The sequence below is a fragment of the Triplophysa rosa genome, linkage group LG18 (assembly GCF_024868665.1).
Source record: "Triplophysa rosa linkage group LG18, Trosa_1v2, whole genome shotgun sequence".
Lineage (NCBI taxonomy): Eukaryota > Metazoa > Chordata > Actinopteri > Cypriniformes > Nemacheilidae > Triplophysa > Triplophysa rosa.
In genome coordinates this window covers 22,169,132-22,193,134 of record NC_079907.1, presented here as the reverse complement: position 1 = coordinate 22,193,134, position 24,003 = coordinate 22,169,132, and the positions used below count along the sequence as shown (strand labels likewise).

Below are 24,003 nucleotides of genomic sequence, written 5' to 3'. Positions count from 1 at the left end.
TGCTATGCTTTCATGCAGACTTTCTTTTCCATAAACCACAACGGGGTTTTTCAATGTTTTTTTTTCTTGTTTTGTGCTGTCTCCGAGCTCTTGGTAAATAGCCTTAATTGTCGGTATTGATGCAGTGGTGGATGGGTACAATAATGGAAGTGAGTGTTGTGTAACTACAGATGATGTTTTCACTGCCAAGATGTGATTGCTGTTTTGAAGACCACTAGCAGTGTGTTTAGATTGATCTCTCGACTAGTCAAACACACCATAGAAGTCATGAAAGAAAATTTGAGAACTTGCTCATGCTAAGTCAACATATGGACATATTTTCTCACCCTCATGCCAGCCCAGGTGTATTTGTAAATATAATTTACAGCTGAACACAATCAGAGTTATGTTAAATAATATCCTGACTGTCCCGGGACCATGATTTTAAGCTCCAGAAACCTTCTTCCTGTCAACCAATAGACTCCTGTGGGTTGATAAACATTTGAAGTGAAACGTTGGATTAAACAAACTTTATGTATTTCAAATTTTTTAAACTATAAACATGAATTTGTTGTTAAGGTTGTATGCACGTTTACATGAGATATGAATTCCAGCATAAGCATGACCTCTGACTTTACACATGACCTAGGCATATAAAGCTTTTGGATTTCAGATTTAAGCGTAAAAAAGGCTAGTTTTTTTTTCTTGAGTTGCAGACAAAAACTAGTAATACGTTACTGTTATAAGCTGTTTTCTGTAGTGGATCTTATGAAAACACTCCTTGTAATATTTTAACAAGGAGTTACTGGTTTGAGTCAGTCTGATGAATCCTGAATGAGCTCACTTAATCCTGTCTGCTTCAAAATGAAGCATGTTATGTTTAGTGAATCAAAAGTCAGCATCGATACAAACTTTTCTTCGGTCCACGTTGAACGATCTAGAGATAGCTAATGGCTCACACTAGAGCCGGACCATTAATGGAAATATAATGAAAGATGTTGACCTTGTGCGATTACCAAAGCTCCCAAGGATTGTAATTGAATGAAATATTTTGATCTGCATGCGTGACGTGCTTTCAAGTCCAAACGTGGCATACTCTAAGCATGCAAAGGTCTCATGATACACTGTTGTCAGTGCCAGCGGCCTTTGGGAGCGGTTTTGGTTGGTTCATTATTGTTATTGAGTATGGAACAATAAAAATGTATTATTGTTATTTAACTATTACAATTAGATACTTTTCGAGTTAATTGGATTCTAAAAATAAAGTGTGAATATTTTATAGTAGATCACTTCACTTTTAGGTCACTAAAACCACTTGAGTTGATTTTAAAGTTTTAAAAGTGTGAACCTTAAATCAACACAACATGACATGATGGGGGAGATTGTTTTCATGGCCCTGTAGGTAAATTTAGCTTCGAGTCTGTCTTATTAGTTTAACAAACATGTTGTGAAGGCTTAGAAATGGTTAACGCACAGCTGTAATGGCTGTAGTAACTAAAAATGAACACTATATCTAGCCGTTACGAATGAATCTTGTTTTGCTGAATGTGTAAAGTTGTTCCATCTGACTGACGTTTTCCAACTGATTTCTTTTTCTTTAGGAAAGATCCCGAGTTGGTCCATCGAAGGCACAGAACGCCACAGCTATTCGTGGTACAAAAACCCTTGTGAAAGCGACACGAGATCTTTAGCCCAGACCACCACGTTGAAGTCTGAAAAAACAGAGGACAAGGATTCCTATGATGCCTGGAGCGCTGTGGTCGGTCTCGGGGCACGCTCCACATCCCTCTACACCGGCCCTGAAGACCCTCCGTCTACCATGTGGCCGTCCAGTAGTTACGCTAGAAGCTCTCAGGGGAAAACATCCACTGAGACTTACTTGGAGAAACTCGACCGGGGAGATTTTTACGTTCCCGTAGAGCCGTCGGAAAGCGAAGACCACTCTCAGTCTCTGCTCAGGGCGTCTAACTGCAGGACGTATTGCAGACCCAATAAAGGCAAGCAGCCTGGTGGAGCAGATGGCAGTGAAAGCGCCTCTGGTCACAGCTTCGGTGGAGTGGCACAGAACAGCGGGTCTGATGGTATCGGAAAAACGGCAGCGAGCAGAGGTCGGACAAGAGACTACACAGTGCTGCACCCATCTTGTGTTTCCATGTTTAATGTCACCTTTCAGGACTCAATGGACCGCGGGATGGAGGAATACACATCCAGTTCTCCAGCGGCTGACGCAGGGGATGCTGGAAGAGTGAAGAAGACTGAAAGCAAACCTGTCAGGTAATAGTGTGGCGTATATTGTTATTGTTTATTGTTGGTGAAAGGTAAAGGGTTTAATTATTGTAACCTCTGATGACGCTGTTACTGTTTTGTGCCTGATGCATATAATGGTTTTAATACAAACGCCATTACATGTTTTGTAAGGTTGGGGCCTAATTGTTCAAATCTGAACTCGCACACAACTTGAAGGGTTTTAGTATTGTTCACATTTATGAAGGATATTAGTTAACGTTGTTAGCTATTTTAACATCCATTGAGCTTATCGTTATATAATTTAGTACATAAGCTATGTACAGTTTCAGTATTCTGTCCACGGTGTCCAGATTTTTCTCTTTGCATCACTAATAATCACAAAAAAACCCACCTTGGGTACAATGAACAGTTTGTGATTTGTCAGATTTGTTTTGACTCTACATTAAGGCAAGTAAAGTCCTATAAAGTTACTAAATTGAGTTGTTAAACTAATAATTGTAAATGGAATCGAATGAATAGATTTTCATTGTGGATTAAAACGAATTGAATCATTCTGAGATCGCAAAAATCGAATCAAAACATGTTAAATGGAATTTAATCGATTCACTCTACCTAAAGATTCACACCCCTAGTAGTAAGGGATTGTTTTCTGTTCTTTCATTAATTGATAGGGAGGGATTATTTTGCTAGTTTTGGTCAGTTATTAATTGTTAGGGAGTTTCTAATAATGAATGAATAATTGGAAAGAAAGTTGGTAGTTTTCTTCCCTCATTAATTTATAGGGAGGTTTTCTTTTCTATCATCTTTTATTGATGGGTTTTCTTTATTCATTAATTGATAGGGAGGTTTTGTTTTAGTTTTGTTCATTCTTGTATTTATGGGAAGAAGAATGTTGCTCTTCTTGCAACAGACATTGGGCAAGGAATATTTCTTAAACAGCACTTAACATCACTGATCAACCTTGAAGCACATGTAGATCAAATGTTTTTTTTTCCATTTTATAATTCATTGGTTCCTCTCAGTTCCTCACTCCACCATGTAATTGTATGTGCAAAGTGGCGGTTCTGACTCCTTGTCCTTGTCCGTTGGGTTTCCAGTCGATCCAGACCCACGCAGAGCAAAGTAAAGGGCAGTAAGCTGGAGCTCTTCGGGTTCGATGACACAGACCTGCTGGCTGAGGATGAAGACGAGTCTGCTTCAGGATGCTCCAAGTACAGGATCAAATACTTTGGTTTTGATGACCTGAGTGAGAGCGACAGTGAAGAGGAGGGTTCCTCTGAAAGGAGGAAGGCTAAGAGAAAAGCTGAGATGGGTGTAGCAAGGCCAATGGTTCCGATGGAGACAAATGAAGACAGTCTTCAGCCCATAGAGATGCAGATTGCTCAGAGCAGCCACGCAGCAGGTCAGATTCATGGCCCTAAACACGGTCAGTATACACACATAGTTTGTCTCAGTTGCTGTAATTACATGCATTACAAGCAGTTTTTGCCTAACAATAGATGAACAAGTATCTTTTCAGCTATTAGTCCATGTATTCGTAGCATAAACCGCCTGCACTTGTCAGCGAGGCAAGGAACATGTTTTCAGAAGCCTTGTATGTTTGCAGTTTTACGCTGTTCAGATCCTCTGGAGTTCCCTGAAGTCCACTTCCCCTCCATGTCTGAGACAGTCAGGAAGGCTCAGGTGAAACCTCAGGAGAAAGCCAAGGACAGCAACAGGAAGATCTTCAGCGGGCCTAAAAAGGCGAGTCTGACACCAACGCTTCATATTCTGCACGTCTTCCCTATGGTTCGACTGATGGTTTGTTATTGCGTTTCGAGAAGATTGCGTACACCGAGCATCATGTCATTCAGAGCTGAGGGATTTTATTGGCCATTTCACCAGTAAATGGTGCCATCGTCTAAAGAAATGATGTAGACATTTGATTTGTTGTCCTTTGGTGTATTTAGACTAGCAGAAGTCTAGTGAAGGCAGAATGTGAAAGGAGCATAACACTGCTTTCATCTGCTTGGCTTTATCTGTAACGACAGTAATGTTGTTATGTTGCTCACCCCCGCTGTCAGCTCCGCCATTATGACGGCTGCTGCAGCGTCTGCTCGATATGTACAGTCCACTCTGGAGTGATGATTGATTCATTGAACTTGAAACAATGTCAGCATATCACCCTGTTAGCTTGTGCCATTATCATACTTGCAAACTAGTCCCTTTTCGGTGAAATTTCCAGCACCTGGATTCATTTGGCCAAACAGAGTCGAGATGACAGCTAACACTTTTTAGAAGCGAAATGTGAATCGCCTCTTAGACTCCTGGGCCCGTATTCATGAAAAATCTTAGTTCAAGGAGTTGCTCCTAGTGACAAAATTCTAAGAAAATTCTTAGAAATGTAGGCATTCCCCCTTAAAATTACAGAAAAGATCCTAGTAAAGAAAAAGTAATTCACAAAGCAGCTTAACCCTTAAAAGAGCTCTTAAGGTCTAAAATTGTTAGGAGTAGCGAGGAGGACTTTTAAGAGGCTTAAGAGTTTCTTTAGCAGCAGAGATAATGGACAAAACACATTAGATTGTGCGGTGATCGTGTTTGTGACCGATCTTATTAGAGACACGCTAACATCTCGACATAGCGAAGAAATGTCATAGCACCAGAAATAGAAGTAATCACTACAATAACTACATTAACATATTCGGCAACTGGACAAAATGCAGACTACGCAGCAGAGATGATTTGGTTCTGTCCCAATCTTCTGTAAGTGAAGTGGTCAAACGAAGAATTACAGCACCTTCAGAACATTATTGTGTTGCTGTTCATTTCCTATCAAATACGTTTAGTATCACATTAACAGCATGATAAATAAAAATAAAGAATATAAATATATATACAGTACACACACACACACACTGTGTGGTAAAACAGGGAAAATTACACCTTTATTTTGAAACATTTTAACCCTTATAAAAAAACTTGGGCAACCAACCAATCACAGTCTTCAAAAGACTGTGTAATACATAGCAACGGAGTCAGCCCCGCCTCCTCACTAAGATAAAAGTTTTTGTCTTTTCCTTGCTCAAAGTTGCTCTCAGATTGATCCTGAATCACTTTTAAGCTAAATTAAGAGCTTTCTGAGAGGATTCTAAGAAGCTTTAAGAATACGGGCCCAGGTCTAACTAAAGTTTGTTCCGCATTTAACCGCCCAGCTGTTTAGTGTATTTAAAAAAAACATTGGCATATCAATGATCACTCATTATTTTATCAACACAAACTTGAAAAACCTGCTAGGGTACATGTCTCTTCCTTCCTAGATAACAGCCCATGGTGAGAAGTGAGTGTTTTGTCTAAAATATATTTACAAAATTGAATCGACTAAACAACATTTACAAACCATTAAACACGCTGTGTGTCTGCCTCTGACAGCCTGGTTTTCTCACCTGACGAAGGTCTATTGCTCATTTGACCACCCAACTGTTAGTGTCTATTGTTTTTTGGAAATAATGGCATCAGTGATTCACCCGTTATTCTGCCCACACTGTGTTTTCTTCATTCTGAGGGTCCGGTGGCTTTTGGCCATGTATTTTGAAACCCATCAGTTGGGTTTGTTGCTGCGAGGAGGCGTTTCACAGCGATGCAGCCGACAGCAGGGGCTCAGTAGGAGACTGGCCCGATCGTTGATGAATTACTCCAGCTACGATTTTAATCTGGAAAGCCTTTGTTCCTGCTTCCTGAGCTTTTAACGCTCTTAGTAAAGACATGTTTATGATATTTGTTAGTGCAAAGGTGTTTCGTGTTTAGTTTTTTTATTCTTCAGCATCGTCATTTGTTCACAGCTGTTCCAAATGAGTGTGACGGCTTGTAAACAAAAGCTGAAGTCAAAACTGCCTCATTATTCCAGCGTGGGCTGAAACATACTCGGTTATTTTCCTGATACTCCAGTCATCTGACTCTTCTAGCAAGTGCCGTCTGTTGAACACATTGAATTCTCATTTGTTTAAAGACAATGTAGTCATTAGACGTTCTGTTTGTGTTTTGACTGCTTGTGTTTATGGATTTTTTTGGCTTCGTCAAAAACTAGACTGTTGTGCTGATGCAAAAACTGTGTTTCGGGTTCGCAATTAGAGCAGAATATGGGTAATACTGCTGTCATTTTTTCTTTTAACGTGAAGTGCGAACGTTGGAAATGCGGACGTTTTCTTGTCCGGTATGCAACCGCTTTTAGGTCAACGTGTTGTTCCAGCGCTTGTGAGCATCTCTAGTAAAGGAAATTGTGGACTAGTCGACTAAACGGTACAGCTGCTACTAGTGGACACTCAAAACAAAACAATGGTCCATTAGACAGAAAAATGACTTTAATGTTACATAAAAAACACACACAATTAAAAAACACATTATTAGAAAGTATTTTTTTAAGCTCAGATCTCGCATTCATTACTTTTGTGTTAGTCATGGAGCCTTCTGAAATAAAAGCTGAAGTGTGGGATTGTTTTGGAGGAGATAGATGTGTAGGCATGTCATATCAAACTGACACTTACTTGAGTAACAATTACGATGTCCTTAAATCACATTTCATACAGTGTGTAATGTTGCTGTGTGTGAATTAGGGGTTGGACGAATTAGTCTTAGTAATTGCAGAATGTGTGTGGCAACATGATGCTAGTGTTAAGCCTCCAAGAAGTTCTAAAGAGCACAGTCGTGACAGTTGTTGACAATTTAATAACCAGGGTCCAGATTTGGCAATTTCACTTTGATTCTGTGAGTGATGCAGTTTGCGGCAAACTAAATATTCCAATTTTGTCACACACCAGTTGAATGATGCAAAATACAGTGTCGTGGCTGGTACACTTGCCTTTGGAGTGGCATATTAAAGCAATAGGCCGTTAGAGTCTGTGCTGTATGTAATGGATAATGGTAAAATAATGAACACGAGGCCTCAAGTTGCTAATAGCATGGTCACAACAGGACTAGATGGATCTAACTTCTTGGCAGCATCATTCCCAGACTTTAGAAGGGGATTCCAACTCAAGAAAAACTCTTTTGGGGGCAGTTTTGATTTCCCTCTGGGAGACGCCTTTAACCCAGCGTGAGGAGCTCTGTACGGGGTAGAGCTCGACTTTGACTCCCCGCTATCTTGAAGAACACTTCTTCATTACAGAAGATTAAAACCGGTCTCCAGCAGAGGAGCATTCAAAGCCAGACTCTTTCTCTTTTCTTTATTTTTAATAAGTCAACCTTGGCGTGCCCAACGCACTGTTTTTGCGTCTCCTACGGTTGCCAAGTTCACTTTTATCACCCCCTCCTCTCTTGGCTGGTTGCGCACAGTCAGTCCCTGCTGTTTGACTCAATCTGGCATCCTCAGCGAGTCGTTCACATACAGAGTGTTCCTGCAGTCTGCTTTGAACAGCTCCCGCTGAGACAAATGACCTACGCTTCAATTCACACTCCGCCAACACAAACAAGCCGAGAGATGTAGCGCTTCTTAATGACTTTTAATTACAGACTTGATTACAGTTGGAGAGGGAATAAAGCCATCTTTGTACAAAGTGTAGCAGACAATTATCTTTACGTTTAGAGGGGTTTTGGATGTATTGGATGTATTCTCAGTTTTCACACTGGTTTGATTCGAACTCGAGTTCAGTTCCATCCCCAAGGTCTCTATTCACATTTTATTTGGCCCTAAATCATGTTGGGTTTGCTTTATTAACACGAGTTCTACCACAAGTGCTATTAGAAGCCTTTTACCACCATGTTGATGGTTTTGTACATTTTGTGTGTTTCATAAGGCTGTTAGTATCGCTCTTATGACTGCAGGTGTCTCCTGGGTCCTAAAGTACCCCATATATCTGACGACACCTGCAGACGGACGATTTTCTGATTTGTGTTGCGTTTAAATAAACTTAAGGTTCTGTTCAACCTGAACAAGAGAAACTTTTACCTATTGGCCACATTGTGCCATGATTAATGTTAATGTTGGTTATTTGATGTTCATGACAACAAAAAGTGCTTTTAACAAGTAAAATCAAAACCAAACTTTATTTTATCAATACTTATTACGGGTATCGGTACTTTTTGGACTTTTCCAGCAGATTTGAACAAAGCCACGATAATACTGATAACCGTGATGTGAAATTACTATATCGTTACATCTCTAGTGCTGTCACAATATCAGATCAATAATCAATAAATGGGTTTTGTGGCCCAAAAAAATTCACAGTAACAATATTGTGATATCTATTGAAACAAGAACGTCATAACTAATGCTATTGGTCAGAGTCAGATGTCATTTTAGATTGTGTTTGCACTTTTTTGGTCAGTGAATCTAGGGCTGTCAAACGATTATCCGCGACTAATCGTATACAAAAAAGTTTTTGTTTACATAATATATGTGTGTTTACAGTGTATAATAATTATGTATATACGTTTTCTATCATTTTTATTATAAATATAAATGTTTAATATATAATTTATCTGTGACATTTTTGTATATACTGTATATTTATATATAATATATTTATAATTATACACTGAAATTATAATATGCAAACGTTTGCAGACATTATGAAATCCACTAGTGCCACTTCAATTCATTGAATTAATACCTGTATCCCACGTTCACTCAGACACTGTGGTGAAAACAGCGTTTGCGAACCTGCAGCGTGAAAACGGTGTCATTAAAACAATGTGTTTTTATGTTTTCTGCAGTCGCCTACTAAAGCTGTGTATAATGCAAGACACTGGAACCAGCCAGAAGCGGAAGAACTGCCCTCACCTCCATCCCGATCTCAGGCTCCTCCAGTGAGTAGCAACACCTCCACCCTTATGAACTTATGACACTAACCCTACACAATCACACAGCCCATATTCTGCACTGCAAAACTCTTGGACTCTACTCTCACATGAACAAATGTGAAACACATTTTCCGCTCTCATTCTTCTCTCAGTTTATATGTGTCAGCGGACCAGTGAGCCAATGGGCTGTGATAGCGTAGCCCCAGAACTCGACTGTTAAAGTCAATGTGAAACAGACCCATTGTACTTGTGTATGGGACATTTTTCCAAAGGGAACAAGATTGAATGAGTTTTTTGAAATATGGGGTGAGATTTGATTGGAGTGATCATTACGTGTAACAGAACGAAGATAGACCCGAATGTGATTTTGTAGCAGTTTGCGGAGAGTATGAACATTTTGTCCTCAGAATCAGGCCAAATATATTTGATTTGATATTATTTCTGTAACCGTATTACAGAAACGTTATCTGGCATTAAAATGACTGTTAACTTTTGGCAAAGCGTTGCCTAAATGGCTATTACACAATGAAAGTCTTTTCACAAATCATGTTGTACACGCTCCCTGGCCCTTGTTTTGTAGCCTTCAGCTGCCATTTATAGTTCTGTGCTCTTAGCAACATTCAAATACCTGCAAACTCGCCCCTTTTCTTTCGCCTTGGTTTTTTCCCCAATATGTCATCAGGAGCAGCGCGGATAACTTTTGTATTGCTTTTATCTGCTTTTTTAAATTTCTTTACGAAAGATCTTAATAACTCGTGTGGCGGATGCAGTTGTGTTGGCGGGGTGTCCGATTTCTCTTAGCCGTTGTTGATGTTCAAATCACCAAAACAAACACACCCCTACCCCCATCTTATGCTTTGGTCAGCGCTCGACTCAACTTATGTCCGTCCTGTGCACCTTACTGCTGAAGGTTGTTTTGGTACTCGGCCCGACAAGCGTAATTCTGAAATCGGTTACCCCGCCTTTAATAACTCTTTATTTTCTCAATCCTGCATGTTTTAAAACCGAAAGCGCTTTGCTTCCGATGGACACGCATCCTTTGTATTAGGAAAGACTTGGGAAGGTGGACCTCTCCGAAAACGTAGACAAATAAAGATCATTTTAGATGTTTAATTAGGACTTGTAGCATTGGGATCGCGAGGCGAGGGCAATGTACTTTTTTTTATGAAAATCTCAAATTCGACCAAAATCCACATTTTTCACTTCTTTTTCCTGTAGCTCAAAATTAGACCGTGCGCATTCCGACTCATTATGCCAGCAGCAGTGGTCGCATTTGCGTATAAGCTTCATATAGGTCATACGTCATGTGATTGAAATTTTGTCTTTTTTCTTGTCAGGGTGTGCCAGAATGCATAATTTGCATGTTAAAAAACACAACCTTTTTCTTATGGGGGGGACGCACCCAGACCCATGTGACCGTACCCATTAGCTCAGCACCTCAGTTTCTGTTTCCTATAAACGAAGCCATGGGTATTTTCAAAACATTATTCATTTTCAAAGCGTGTGGCGCTTAGTCATCTTTGGTCTTTTTTCTAGTTTCTTCAGGAAGAATCTGTAATGTTGTTTAGCTCTATCTTTGGTTGTCGTTACATAAGCAGCAGTGGGTTGGTTGTTGGCAGCTTCAGGGTGTATGTAAATCACAAACATGCTGTTCTGCTTTAATTCCGAGTTGTTGGTTTTTGCACAGGCCGCTTCGTCAGGAGCCAGCAAAGAGTCGCACAAGGATGATGGGGTGTTCAAAGCCCCGGCCCCTCCTCCCAAAGTCATCAAGTCCGTCACCATCCCAACGGAGCCTTACCAGGACATGGTCACAGCGCTCAAGTGTAGGAAGGAACACAAGGAGGTGAGTGCCGACTTTCAGCGCTCCCCGCATGTGTCATTAGTCAAACAAACCGGTTTGGCTTATTCCGAAATGTTTGGCCACAAATACAAACAGAGGAGTGTATTGAAAGCACCATTCTTCAGAAAGCCGGTATACGAATGGCATGCGGTGTGAGAAAATATTAAATATCAATCTTCACCTAAACTCAGTTTAAAGGGTGTAAAGGCAGAGGATACAGTCGATTCGCTTTTTAGCTAAACGTTTGGGTGGAAAAACAAGTACCAGTTCGGTTCTATTGGGTACAGGCTTTCTGCTGAGATGAGGTATTTGGTGTGCGCTACACATTTGAATATTTGGCGACTTTATAGCAGAAAGCTGAGCAGGAGCCAATTAAATTTGAAAGTCAACGGCGTGGAACCAATGATAACGGCATAAAGCTTAGTCTTAATATGCAGACGAAGTAGTGCAGCTGTTTTTGAATGAATGTTGAATTTGAATGACTTAAAAGCTGGAACGCCTGGCACAGATGCTGTTTTTAATATAGTAATACACAAAGACTATAGAAGATATATTTCCACAAGGCGGTGATGCCAGATGAATCCTTGAACGGTGAAACGGCATTCAAACCCACACACATTTCAGCCCTCATCTCTCTCTGCCAACTGAGCCGAGAACAGCTTTCTGCACTCATTCTTGTTAGGGCTGGATGATGTAGCTTCAAACATCTCATCTCAATAATGAACTGCTTTAAAAGAGCGTTTTTTCCCCAACGTTTTGACTCGACAGCTATTGTAGCCTGTGAGGTTGGAAATGTTTCATAGAAAATGTCAAACTCGGCCAAGGTCTGGTTGATAAAACATCATCGCACAAGCAAGGGGGTTTTAGGATTGCTGTTGCTAGTTGAATAAAGGCGTTCAAGACTCAAAATACTGTTTTGCAAATGTCACAATAGGCTGTAACAAGGAGGCGGGACGTGTGTCTGACAGACAGCGCTACCGAGTGTGTGTATCATCTGTAAGCTCCGCCCACAAAGAGATCTCAGATCTGGAATGTTAATCATCAAGCATGGATGAGCAGCTAGCGTAATGAAATCGACAGTGGATAGTTAACGTTAGATTTTGAAAAGAACTCGTGGGAAGCAAGACACTTTGTGACTTAATAGACATTTAGTCTCGGTCCCGGTTTGAACCACACTGTAATTCCTTCAAGTTCTCTTGGAAATCACCAGTGTCTTCTCTCTCTGCAGTTGTACACCGTCGTCCAGCATGTTAAGCACTTCAATGATGTGGTTGAGTTCGGCGAGAATCAGGAGTTCACCGACGACTTTGAGTATCTTGCCACGGGTCTGAAGAGTGGCCAACCCCTTAACACACGCTGCCTTAGGTGCAGAACACATTCTCTTCCTTCATCACCATTTACTCTATGAGCCGATGCTTAATTCTATATTCATATCTCTTTTGTGCAGTGTTATTAGTTTGGCCACACGATGCGCCATGCCTGGTTTTAGGATGCACCTGAGGGCTCGTGGGAAAGTGGCTCAGGTCTTTAAAACCATCAGTGATGCGCCTCAGCACCCGGTAAGAGGTTTCCTTTGAAAACGCCACAAAGGTCATTATTAAAATGAAAGGCACCGTCAAGATTTTCATCACGTGGTTCTTGCATTCTTTGATTCTTGTTGTCCGTTTTTCCCCTTCCTCAGAATCTAGCTCTGTGTACGGCCTCGCTGATGTATATTCTCAGCAGAGATCGCTTGAACATGGACCTGGATCGGGCCAGTTTGGATCTGATGATCCGGTTATTAGAATTAGAACAGGACAAATCCACAGGCGATCAACTTACGGCGAAAGAAATGAACAAAGTAAAAGAGAAGATTCGGAAGCTCTGTGAGACCGTCCACAATAAGCATCTTGACTTGGAGAACATCACAGTAAGCGCGCGCTTTCTCATTCTGCGGTGTGTCGTGCTCCTGTATGCCGGAGCCGTTTGTTTACAGCTGCAATTCATCCGTGATGCATATTTCATCGTTCTGCCATTCTGTTGACCGTGAGGGGAAGAAATGTGTTTTAAGATTTTCAGAAATATTCTGTCTCTGCTCTCTCTGGTGGAGTCGCGTTCAAGGTTTAATGGAAAGTTTTGTGGCTGAGTTGGTGGAGTAGTTCAGATTGCGCCATCGTTTCACTGCTCCATCACAAAATAAATGTGGTTTCGCCAATATATTTTCATATATTTCAGAGAAAGTGTTTAATCGAAATGATTTGATCACCCAAATGCTGAATTACTCCGATTACTCGCCTTAAAATTGTTTCAGACTTCTACTACAGACTTTCTTCCGTGGAACAAAAGGAGACGGTTGGGCAGAATTTCCAGCCTCATTGCACATTTCCTTTCATTGTCTCATTCAACAACATTTTCATTTATTATTCCCATGGGAGAGAGACATACTGGTTGCATTTTCATTTCGGAGCGAAGCGATTCTTTCTTTACAAAAAATGCTTTCCATTTTTTCAATTGCTATGAAGTGTGACGTCTGTGACCGCCATGAACGCATTTTTTGGGGGCTGGAAATTGATGGCATAGGATGTAAAACATTTACTGATTTGTTTATGGTCAATGCATTCCAAGTCATTCTCACAATTTCGCCAAAGAAGATCCATGTTAGCCTTGATAGCGTTATTTCGATGACATTTAAAGCTGCAGTATTTACTATAACCATGTAAAAGGCATAAAAACACGTAGATGAACATGACAAATGGTAAATAAACATAGAACATTGTGACAATGCAGTTTCATCATTTCTGCCCACAGTACGTCCCTATTGTCAATCCTGCACTTTGTTTTGTGTTGTGATTTTCAAAACTTATTTCCAAACTCGTAGTCCTTCAACAGGAGAACCGACGAATTTCCAACAAATAAATTGTAGCATGGTTTTGAAGGCTGTTATTGTCTCGAAATGTATCGCTGAAGTCGGTGAATGTTACAAAAGCAGAGCTTTCCTGATCGTTGCAGCGGTTCTTAAGAGGGAATGAATATGGAGATACGGACACACAGGACATGGCATCAATCACAGTTATTGTCTGCAAGTCTGTATTTTCATGGAAAATTGCAGTAGGGCATGTAAAAAAACGAAAAGCCGCCACGTGCTTCTTAGTTGTCACAGCGTTGTTAAAGCGTTGTCACGCAACAAAGGTAAATAAGATTTGTTCAGACAATTTGTTAAGCTAGTTGCCATCGCTCATTGAATGCAAACAACGTAATGCTCTTCTCCTTACAATCAAGCTATAAAAAAAGCACTAGACCTGAAAATGCCACTTTATATGCTATATTCCATGATTTGAAAACTTTGTGTTGAGCAGGGTGATATGCTGGATTCTAATATATTAAGTCCTTCTGTCTAATGTGTGATCTTTTTTGCAGTCGGGACATTTAGCCATGGAGACGCTGTTGTCGCTGACCTCAAAGAGAGCAGGGGATTGGTTTAAAGAAGAACTCCGGCTTCTTGGAGGCCTGGATCACATTATAGATAAAGGTATACGGCTGTCACAGAGTTAACACTGTCTAGAATTCCATTACTTTTGTGATGAGGCACATTATTTGCTCTTAAGCGGCTGGGTGGTTAAGAAATCGTTCTTTTTGGTTTCCAGAATATTTGTGTTTGTGACGGGCGTGTTTGTTTGTTTTCCACAGTGAAAGAGTGTGTGGAGAACCTGAGCCGAGAAGATGATAAAGAGAACCTGGTGGCGTCATTGTGGGGGGCTGAGAGATGTCTGCGTGTACTAGAAAGTGTAGGTTAACCTCTGCTGCTTTCTCAGGAGTCTTTTTTTACATTTACATTTGAGCTGCAGGAACTCTGTATTTAATACATCAACTAATATACGGTGGCCGCTAAGTGTCACCTGAACTAGTGTGCATTAAAGGGACACTCCACCCAAAAATGACCATTCTCTCATGAGTTACTCGACCACAAGTTGAACACAAATTAAGATATTTGGAAGAATGTTAGGACAAAATTCGAGTCAAAGGTCCCCGAGAACTGTTTGCTTTCCTAAATTCTTTTATTGCCCCAAAAAATTCAGTTGCTAACATTCTTCTGAATATTTTTCTTTGTGTTCAACCAAACAGCGAAATTCATACAGGTTTGGAACAACTTGAGAATGAGTAATTCATGACAGAATTTTCATTTTGGGATGAACTATCCCTTTAATATGGGGGAAACCATGCTTTTAACCCAGGTCACGTAGTAGGGCTGGGCAAAATTCAATAGCGATTCATCAAAAGCCGTGAATAGATTTTTTTTCTTTCATATTTCCGCAAGCACTGAACATTCATTAAGGTGACTTATTGCTACTACTATCCACTAGATGTCACTTTTCCTTTTACAACGGGTGGCTGTTACAACATGGAGCGTATCGTTCATTCATTGCTTATTCAACATGGCGGATGCAGTTGTGTTGTCGAATTTAACATCACCTTCACATAAAAGGCAGCGCTTCATATGATTGCAGCCTCTCTTTACAGCTAATCTTGCGAATTTGTTTTTTTCTATAGTGTATCTTAAACGTAAAATAACCTGATCCTGTTTGATCGAGGTATGCGACTGTTCTGTTTCAATACACTTAAGTGTGTTTAAAGTTTGATATACAGATTTGTGGCATTTTTAATTCACCATTGTCATCTGATATTTACTGATCTTTTTTTTAGAAATATCTATAGGATTTGTATTAAGCCTATAGAAACGAGAATCCAATCGAATCGAGAGCTTGTGAATCGGAATCGGAACATCAGCCCTATCATGTAGACAATGTTTTGGTGCTCTGTTTATTAAGTAGCTGTATTGTTTTACAGAATTAAATCTTGAGCTTTTTCCTCGAACTTAACATTTGAAGCTTTTTTTATGAGGTGTACTGTGAATTATATCTTAAACTTTTCAATACAGGTAACCGTTCACAATCCAGAAAACCAGGCCTACTTGATCGCCTACAAGGACTCTCAACTCATAGTGTCTTCAGCTAAGTAAGTGCACTTGCAGTCTGACTGTCGACTCGCCGCTTGACAGTAATGTAGCAGTAGACCTGCGGCGGTTTTCTGACTCGCTCTGAAAGATTTTTGGCAGTACGCCCGATACACTGCGGTCTGGCAGGGTGCAGGGCAACCGTGTGCTGTCCGCTAGCTTTCCTCATTACAGCGGACAGAGTCCAGACTCATTAACCGCCCCAAAAACAGCAGGAACACTTTACCAAGCGGACCAGCGGCCAAGACCGTGAGCACAGAGCTGCTGTGCCAGAACACCCCACTGATACAGCTCAAGCCATGCTGAGATTTGATCTGAAAGATACAACAATCGTTTTTTAACATTTCCATGCAAATTCTGAGCACTTAAAGCAAAGCATAGAATGAGACCACAGTGAAGGTCAAGCACTTATAATTATGTATTACGGTAAATACAGCTCATTCTGGTGTTTTTTCCGAGGCAGTCTGGCCTCTCTTCCGCTGCTAATGTAATTTTAGACCCTCTAGACAGGGTCGTGCACCCCGAGCTAAATGCGGGGACCTTGAGGAGTCAACAAAGCCGTCTCACAGATACACACACACAGAGCTGGAAGAGCTCCTTCAGCTGGCTGTAATTCAATTAGGCCTGCATTAATAATAATGACTTCACGAATGTATGAACACATGAACCTCTAGAACCCGCTCACTATGTCCCCTCATTATGTTTAAAGAGTACATAACATGAGATCATGTAAATGACATTTCATGCCGTGTGTAATGTTGCCGTGTTTGAAAGTAAGCAGGCTGCCAAGTTGTAAATCCGAAGGTGAATGAATAACAAAGTTATTGGCTTGGAAAAAAGGGAGTCGACTCTGAATCACACAAACGAGTCGTCGCTAGTCCGACTCGCGAACCGCCGTGGATTTACGTCACTACATATAGTCCCCGCCTACGTTTTGCTAGGACTGCCCGCGAACTATGTAGCTCGTGAGCCTCATTCGCGGTAGACCAATCACAGCAGACTAGACCATCTGACCAATCACATCAGACTAGCCTAGCGGAAAGGAGGGGATTAGACAGATGAATCGATTAAACGAATCATTTGAGAGTCAGTCAAGAAGCAAGGTAAGAATAACTGCCTATTATTAGGAAATAATAGTGTTTTTACACCTTCTGTGGACATAGACTTGTTGTTGGACACTCCATAAACCAAAGTAGGACCTTAAAAATCCCTAGTTTTGTACCGCATGCGCTGGTCACTTTACTTCCCGATCAAGTGCGCAGCCGGGTCTGTGTTGCTTTCATATTCGCACGAACTGCGCCACAGTTGGAGAGCAACCAAACTCAGACCGCCTCCTTCAGGCAGTCTCGGGTATGGTAGCCAGATGCGCACAGATGCGCAGCCAGGTGACAGCTTTCACATTAGCGATATGCCATTTTTATTCTTAACAAAAGTGTTATGATATTAGCATTCTGGGAGCATGACTGACTGATGTTTCTGTTACACGTGTGTTTTAGGGCTTTGAGTCGCTGTGAAGATATGATCCAGAGGTACAGTCGAGAGGTGAACAGAGGTCTGTGCTCATCCGGAACGCCGTTGCCCTACTGCAGTAACAGTAACGTGGGGAAAGCCGTGGAGGACTGCATGCGAGCCATCATCGGAGTCCTGCTTAATCTCACACACGACAACGGTCAGTACAAGAAGCAATGCAGCAAACCCTCCGCTTGATTTGTCCATGTAAAACGTGCTGGAATCTGTTAGGGGGTACAGTCAGGAGGGTTGAGCGTGAGGTCGTAATGCAGACGTGTAGGTTAATAAGAATCTTGAAGAGGGTTTGTTTTGCGGTTTGAAAAGCTCTGAGCTGAAAGCTTGACGTGAGCTCCCCCACTGCAGGGGCTCGAAGCACAACAGATAGAGAACATCTCTGCCTAACTAGCACTAATCTCCTATATGCAGTGACTGTGTGCCTTTCTCCGTCTGTCTGTAGAGTGGGGCAGCACGAAGACGGGCGAGCAGGAGGATTTCATCACCACGGCGCTAAACTGTGTGCTCAGGGTCCCACAGTACCTCCCGCAGGAGCAGAGGTTCGACATCAGAGTCCTGGTGAGCACACACGTCTACTAATATACACCCAGAGTTCATATTCCTCTTCATTTTGAAGTTATTTCATTACAGTTACTTATGATGCACTTGCATTTCATACTGCGTTCACTTTTGACAATTCTGTGTAATACAATATTGAATCTAGTAAATTCATTCAAATCAATTGGATTTACTAATATTTACAAAATATTACATTTAAGTCTACGGAGTTCATTTTGTTGAAATTCTGGATGTTTACAGACGGTTTCTTTTCTATTTTCGATTCTTTTTTTGCCACTCAACTTTTAATTTGTCAAATTCAGGGAATCTGTTCATTACATCATTTTTAGTAATTCATTTGAATTAGCATTCCCAGAGGTTCCCGTGGGAGCACTTTAGTGCTTTTGAAGGACTTAAGTCAAATGTATATTTAAGCTGTATTTTAATATATATAATATTTTTTAATATAATATATTTAAATTTAAGTAGCTGTTTATAACTATTGATGCACTGAGAATGAATACAAATATTTGATCCTTTTATTTCAAAGTGTTTAGTGAAAAATCTGTTTGGTAAACATATCCTCATTATTTAAATTAGAGTCTGTACGTGTTTTATCTCTTGCTTTAACCAGGGAGGCTAAATAACTCGATTCAGAATTCAAAAGAAAAAACCCTCTAAGGGATTTCTTGCTTGTTATTAGTGTTGTGGTTACTGTTGGTCTAAGTGAGGTGTGTTATATTCGTGTGTGTGTAGGGTCTGGGCTTGCTCATTAATCTGGTGGAGTACAGCGCGAGGAACAGACACTGTCTGGTGGAGCTGCAGATGGAAAGTGAAGTCTGGGACTCTATGTGTGTTTCTGACAAAGATCAACTGCAGACCGAAGGGTCACTCAGTGCCATTGCTGCTCTAGTGAAGGTACACACACACCATAGACGTAATGATTTTTATACTGTACAAACTCTATATTCTATTCCCCAACGCTACCTCTAAACCGAAAAGTCACAGAAAACGTTTGGCTCTTTTTTCTTTTTTAAAAATCATTCCGATTAATCAAAGTCCTGACTATGTTTGTGTGCAAATAGCTTTTCCTCCAGCGAGAACATGCAGCCATGTTGGCGGAGACGGAGACTGATGACTTCATCAATGATGCACCCAAACCCCAGCTGGACAAGAGCGGGGAGTGGAAGGAAACCACTGAGGGGATCCAATGGGTAGCTTCAGAAAACCACAGCACAGATGATGAGAAGAAGAAGGAAGAGGACGACGAAGAACTAGATCTCAACAAAGGTACGCAGAGATATTTGACCTTCACTCGCAGTTACGTTCATGATGTAACATGCATTTTATGCGGACTATGACTTCCCTTTAGTGATGAGGATGATTTCAAATTCAATCAATTTGTCAAAAAAATGTCACTGTGCTGTAACTTCCCTGTCATTGTCACAAAACAAACAAAACCACTTTTTCATGTTTTGTTACAAAGAACCTGTGTGTCATGGTCATTAGGTTCTTAAAGCTGCAGTCTATAAAATCAGTTATTAAGTACATGGAAAAAAAGCATATAATAATGATTTTATGGGTTAAGCTATTCGGCGCGATTTCAAAGGAAATGTCCATTTGACATCATTTGACTTTAACCCATGTACATATGTAAAGTAACTTATTTCAAACAAAACAAGGTGAAGCTGAAGCCAAATGGTGTAACATAAAAAAAGGATTCAAAACGACTCTGAACAAGATGCGTTGATGTTTCAAAATAATATTAAAGATGTGTACTCTTTAAGATAGATCGGTGGTGTAACAAAGTAAAACAGAGTCTTGAAATCAAAATCTTTATTAAAAAAATGACGATTACACAGAATCCAAAAATGCATGAAACTATGTTTTGTGACTGCAGCTCTTCAACATGCTGGCAAACACATGGAGGACAGTATTGTGGCATCATACACTGCACTGCTTTTGGGCTGTCTATGCCAGGGGAGCCCTGTAAGTATCCCACACAACTGCTACACACCATTATACTTCATTCTAGAGTTTCGTTTTCTATTAACCAGCACAGTGCTTGCTTACCCGGAGGTAGTGGAAAAACCTTTCCAGGATTGACCAATAAGAGCGGAGCTATTACCATCGCAGTGCATTAAAGTATTGTTTGTCACACAGTATTGTTGTCCATCTGGTCACACTTCGTATTAGGTGGCTTTAGCTACTATTGTAATTCGTAATGCTGTTTCTCTTTCAGACGATTGTGACTACTGTGAGGGAAAACCTGCCGAAAGGGGATTTTTCAGTCATGACAGAGATGCTTAAGAAGTTCCTGAATTTCATGAACCTCACAGTAAGTGCACAGTTTGTGGTATGACTGACATGCAATAAAGATCATGTTAAATAATGAAACTGAAACCAGAAAATGTAGATTTTTATTTGGTGTAGATATACCGACATATTGGCCAATAATTGGTATCGGTCGATAAAAGCAATTATTGGCCAATGATTGAAAGGGCCGTAATATACCCTGTCAATCGAAAAAAGACAGGAAAAGGAGTTTGGGCTTTGTATTTAGAAAATGGTAAGAACACACCAGTTTGATGTTCAAAATGAATATCCATACTGTATGTTTTAATAACATTTCGAAAGTTAAGAAATATTCATTCAATCTTCAGAATCGGTATTGGCAGATATCACTCTGAATAATCGGCGGAGAAATGTAGTATCGGTGCATCTCTACTGTAGACAGTTTACCCCCATATATCATTTTTTACCCAAATATCAGTATCTGAGCGCATACCAGTACTGTCATCCTGCATCATCATTTATTGACTGAAAATGGTGTCTGTCTCTTATAGTGTGATGTGGGCACCACCGGGCAGAAGTCTATCTCCAGGGTCATTGATTATCTGGAACAGTGCTAGTGTGTTAGTGGAGCTCACACGCACTGACCTCAGCACATACCTGTCCTGCCCGACACCTGGAGAACAAAACCCATCGTCACCCGTTCAGAAAGACTGCGGATCAACGTGTAAAGCACACCACACACTGAACTGTATTAAAAGAGTCATTTTGATTTCAAGTTTGTCAGAAGTTGTTCATCATCACAGCATTGAGTGATAGACTGTTATTCTGTCCCTCTCTTGTAAAGTCCATGTTGTTGCCTTGTAATTTCCCTTTCTGAGTGGCAGAAAACTGGTACAAGTTGGATGTCGGTCCATTGTCTGTAAATTTCAAATGAGTGTTCGGCACCGACACGAACTATTGAAGGGCAAATCCAAAATGCCGTTCAAGATTCTCTTCTCTTTGAATGCCCTCCTGGTTCAGAACCATCCACTCGTTTTTTAACCGATAGCGCCGTGTCAAAGGTCTGCGAATGAATAAACCGCGTCTCTTTTCGTTTTGCGCTGGCAGGAAAACAACGAAACGTTTTAAAAAGGTTTTAACTGCCGTATAACGTATGGTGCGGATTTCATAATGCTAACGGTAAATGTGAAGGGGTACTTAAGTACCTGAATCCCAAACCTTGTGTGACTCAAAAAAGACATTTTAAGGTTGTACATTGAAATCATGCGTTATGCCGAAGGTAGAAAGGGCCAGAAGTATCGTAACATGACGCGAGTTTAAATTCTTGACTACGGGACCATGTCTTTGAATTAAAGTGCGTTTTAAAAATCTTGAAGTTGTGGCCAGATAGTAACTCATTTCTTAAGCATGCGGTACTGCTGAGGTTCTGTTAGGGGGAACGTTGCCGCCTCACGAGAGTTTTACAGAATGACGGTTACCATCTTGTCACAACGGTTACCATCTTATCACAACAAGACCGTTGCGCGGAACACGCATCAAACTTTCAAAATTGAATTTAGCACTTGATGTCTTAAGCTCTCTGATCAGGCCAGTACGTTACACATTTTTGACCCGAACCATTTTCATCCTTTCTATGTTAGTCAGTGTTTTTCTAAGCATGCTACTGTTTGTTTACATCCACCGTTAAACGCCCTCAACGATAAGCTTGGCGGAGACTCTTTTGGTGTCAAACGTTCAGACAGTTTGCTGCCGTTGTCGAAAAGCATAGACTGAAATGAACGTTTGCGCATGCAGCTCCGTTCACGCTGTGGGCATGAACATCGAGATCTTTGTCGAACATGTTCCTTTGTGTTTCTTGGGGTTGTGTTTGTTCTCACTGTTAAATCGCTTTGGTTTTCACTCCTGTTACGCAACGCACTGTCGGGTGTTTTCAAGGCCGAGTCTCTGTTGGGTCGTGCCGTTCCGGGCCCGGTCAGGCAGTGTGTGTATGTGTGAGAGCTCCGGACAGCACAGCTGGACACGAATGAAGCCACATGAACTGTATATACTCCTGTAAATATTGGCTGTTGGAGAACTAGATAGACTACTTTTTTCTGAACCCTTTTTATTTTATACCGCATTTTTCTCAGTTGTGTTTTTTGAGGTAAGAGTCATCGAAAAGCCAACTGCAGGAACATGAAATTTGTACCAATTTCAAAAATAATGTCTTTGGTTACTTGTATATAATTTTAATGCAAATAAAAATTGCTACTTTCAGTACTTCTTGTTTTTGTCATCTTTGTGTCATAAAATATACTTGCCGGTGTTTACGAGGACAAGCGTCACTATATTTGTGCGACAGATATGAAGGGTCATATCGAGGAGCCGGATTATTATCACAGAACCACTCTAGAAATTGCAGGAGAAAAGAGAAACGACAAACTTTTTCCTCTCGAGATATTTATTTGTAGCATTATAGCAAAAATCTCATTGATTCCAAAATATTTCTATGGTGTACAAAAAATATTTTAGCATTTAAAAAAGCGAAATCGAGTTTAGTAAAGATACACAGATCGGAGTTATCTTGTGCCATTGCTTCTTTCCATCAAGTTCATTTCTAAGTCTTCATGTGATTTGGGGTCGCAGCACTTGGGGTGCCTGAAATTCCCAGTAAATGAATTTATCCTACAGTTGGAAGCCGTTTTCTCCTCCGTTTCGGTCTCCTCTCCTACTGTAGCCTCCATTGAACGGTTCACCATCATCTGTTCCTCCACACCCCTCGTTAATGTGGGGTAAGTGAAATCGGGGTCGCAGTCTTTTTCCTCCAGCAGGTCAGTCAGTGTGCTGATGTAGATCTGCGCCATCTGAAGCGTCTCGGACTTCGACAGCTTCCTGTCGCTCTCCACGTTGGGAATGACGCTCCTCAGCCGATCGAAAGCCACGTTCAACCCCAGCATCCTCCTCCTCTCGCGGGCGTTAGCCGCCAGTCTGCGGCGTCTCTGGGCTCGGGCGATGGCGCTCTTGTCGTCACCGGGGTACGTTAACCCTGAGAGCCGGAGCTGGACGAGAGCACAGGCGTCACGGCTCACCCTGTTGTGTGCACGCTGGTCTGAACAGGCTCTCTCGGCCTCCCTCCAGATGAACTGTGCGCAGGATCCGTCGGAACGGAGCATGGTTTACTTCAGAGGATGGGCTGACACTCCAGAGGACAGAAGAGCTGTATTTATACCCACGTGCGATGAGGGGTGTGCGAGGGTCGTGTGCGCTGAGAAACGAATAGAAATGAGTGTCTTTGATAGTGACCACAGGGAGTCTATTAACCCAGTTCATCAAAAGTGGATTAGATACGTGTGAATGATCACCGACTGGACCTCCTGACACTCGCATGTAAACACGCATTACTTCTGCTGTCCCGCAACGGCTACACTGTCTAGAATTTGGACACTTGTTCATTAGTGCATTATTCCACATGTCTAGGTTTTAGTGAAATAACTCAATTGACAAAACTACGGCATGAAATCGACCATCGATATATATGAGGCGTATGAACTCGTTTGTATGGCAAAAAGGAAAACTGTAGCACATCATGGAATGATGAATATATAAAAAACTTGCAGGGAGTAAATCATACGTCTTATCTGTTATTCATTTTGCTTCTGTGGTGTTTGTGTTTTTTGCCAAGCCTCCTAAAAACCTCGAAGCTGAGCTGACGTACATACATCATGGAGAAATGTCAAGCATAATATTTTTAAACGCTTGCGTTAACGCATTTTCTTTTCATGCATTAAAAACGAAACTAACAGGTTTGATTTTTTTTTAATGAGACCTTAAAAATGTC

At 41.0% G+C, this 24,003-nt stretch overlaps 2 protein-coding genes across 3 annotated transcripts in view; one reads left to right on the top strand and one right to left on the bottom strand.

Moving 5' to 3' along the window:
• Positions 1–22,445, top strand: part of waplb (WAPL cohesin release factor b) — a 28,114-nt gene extending 5,669 nt beyond the window's left edge. The window contains exons 3-20 of one of the 2 annotated variants that reach the window (XM_057358646.1): positions 1,581–2,253; positions 3,324–3,628; positions 3,833–3,969; positions 8,914–9,006; positions 10,688–10,843; positions 12,069–12,205; positions 12,288–12,399; positions 12,522–12,749; positions 14,237–14,348; positions 14,507–14,604; positions 15,756–15,832; positions 17,327–17,499; positions 17,797–17,912; positions 18,648–18,809; positions 18,977–19,181; positions 19,792–19,880; positions 20,134–20,229; positions 20,738–22,445. In XM_057358646.1, the coding sequence (XP_057214629.1) occupies positions 1,581–2,253; positions 3,324–3,628; positions 3,833–3,969; positions 8,914–9,006; positions 10,688–10,843; positions 12,069–12,205; positions 12,288–12,399; positions 12,522–12,749; positions 14,237–14,348; positions 14,507–14,604; positions 15,756–15,832; positions 17,327–17,499; positions 17,797–17,912; positions 18,648–18,809; positions 18,977–19,181; positions 19,792–19,880; positions 20,134–20,229; positions 20,738–20,803 (3,035 nt within the window). In that variant the 3' untranslated portion in view covers positions 20,804–22,445. Of the gene's footprint in view, positions 1–1,580; positions 2,254–3,323; positions 3,653–3,832; positions 3,970–8,913; positions 9,007–10,687; positions 10,844–12,068; positions 12,206–12,287; positions 12,400–12,521; positions 12,750–14,236; positions 14,349–14,506; positions 14,605–15,755; positions 15,833–17,326; positions 17,500–17,796; positions 17,913–18,647; positions 18,810–18,976; positions 19,182–19,791; positions 19,881–20,133; positions 20,230–20,737 lie in introns of both variants that reach the window. The other variant, XM_057358645.1, reaches the window with a different exon arrangement.
• Positions 22,446–22,619: 174 nt separating this feature from the next.
• On the bottom strand, positions 22,620–23,353 carry atoh1c (atonal bHLH transcription factor 1c). The gene has a single exon (XM_057359196.1). The coding sequence runs from the start codon at positions 23,336–23,338 to the stop codon at positions 22,745–22,747; it is 594 nt and encodes a 197-aa protein (XP_057215179.1). The 5' UTR covers positions 23,339–23,353; the 3' UTR covers positions 22,620–22,744.
• Between the last annotated feature and the right edge of the window lie 650 nt (positions 23,354–24,003).

Coding starts and splice junctions, on each gene's coding strand:
- atoh1c (XM_057359196.1), bottom strand. CDS start 23,338: ATGCTCCGTTCCGACGGATCCTGCGCACAGTTCATCTGGAGGGAGGCC.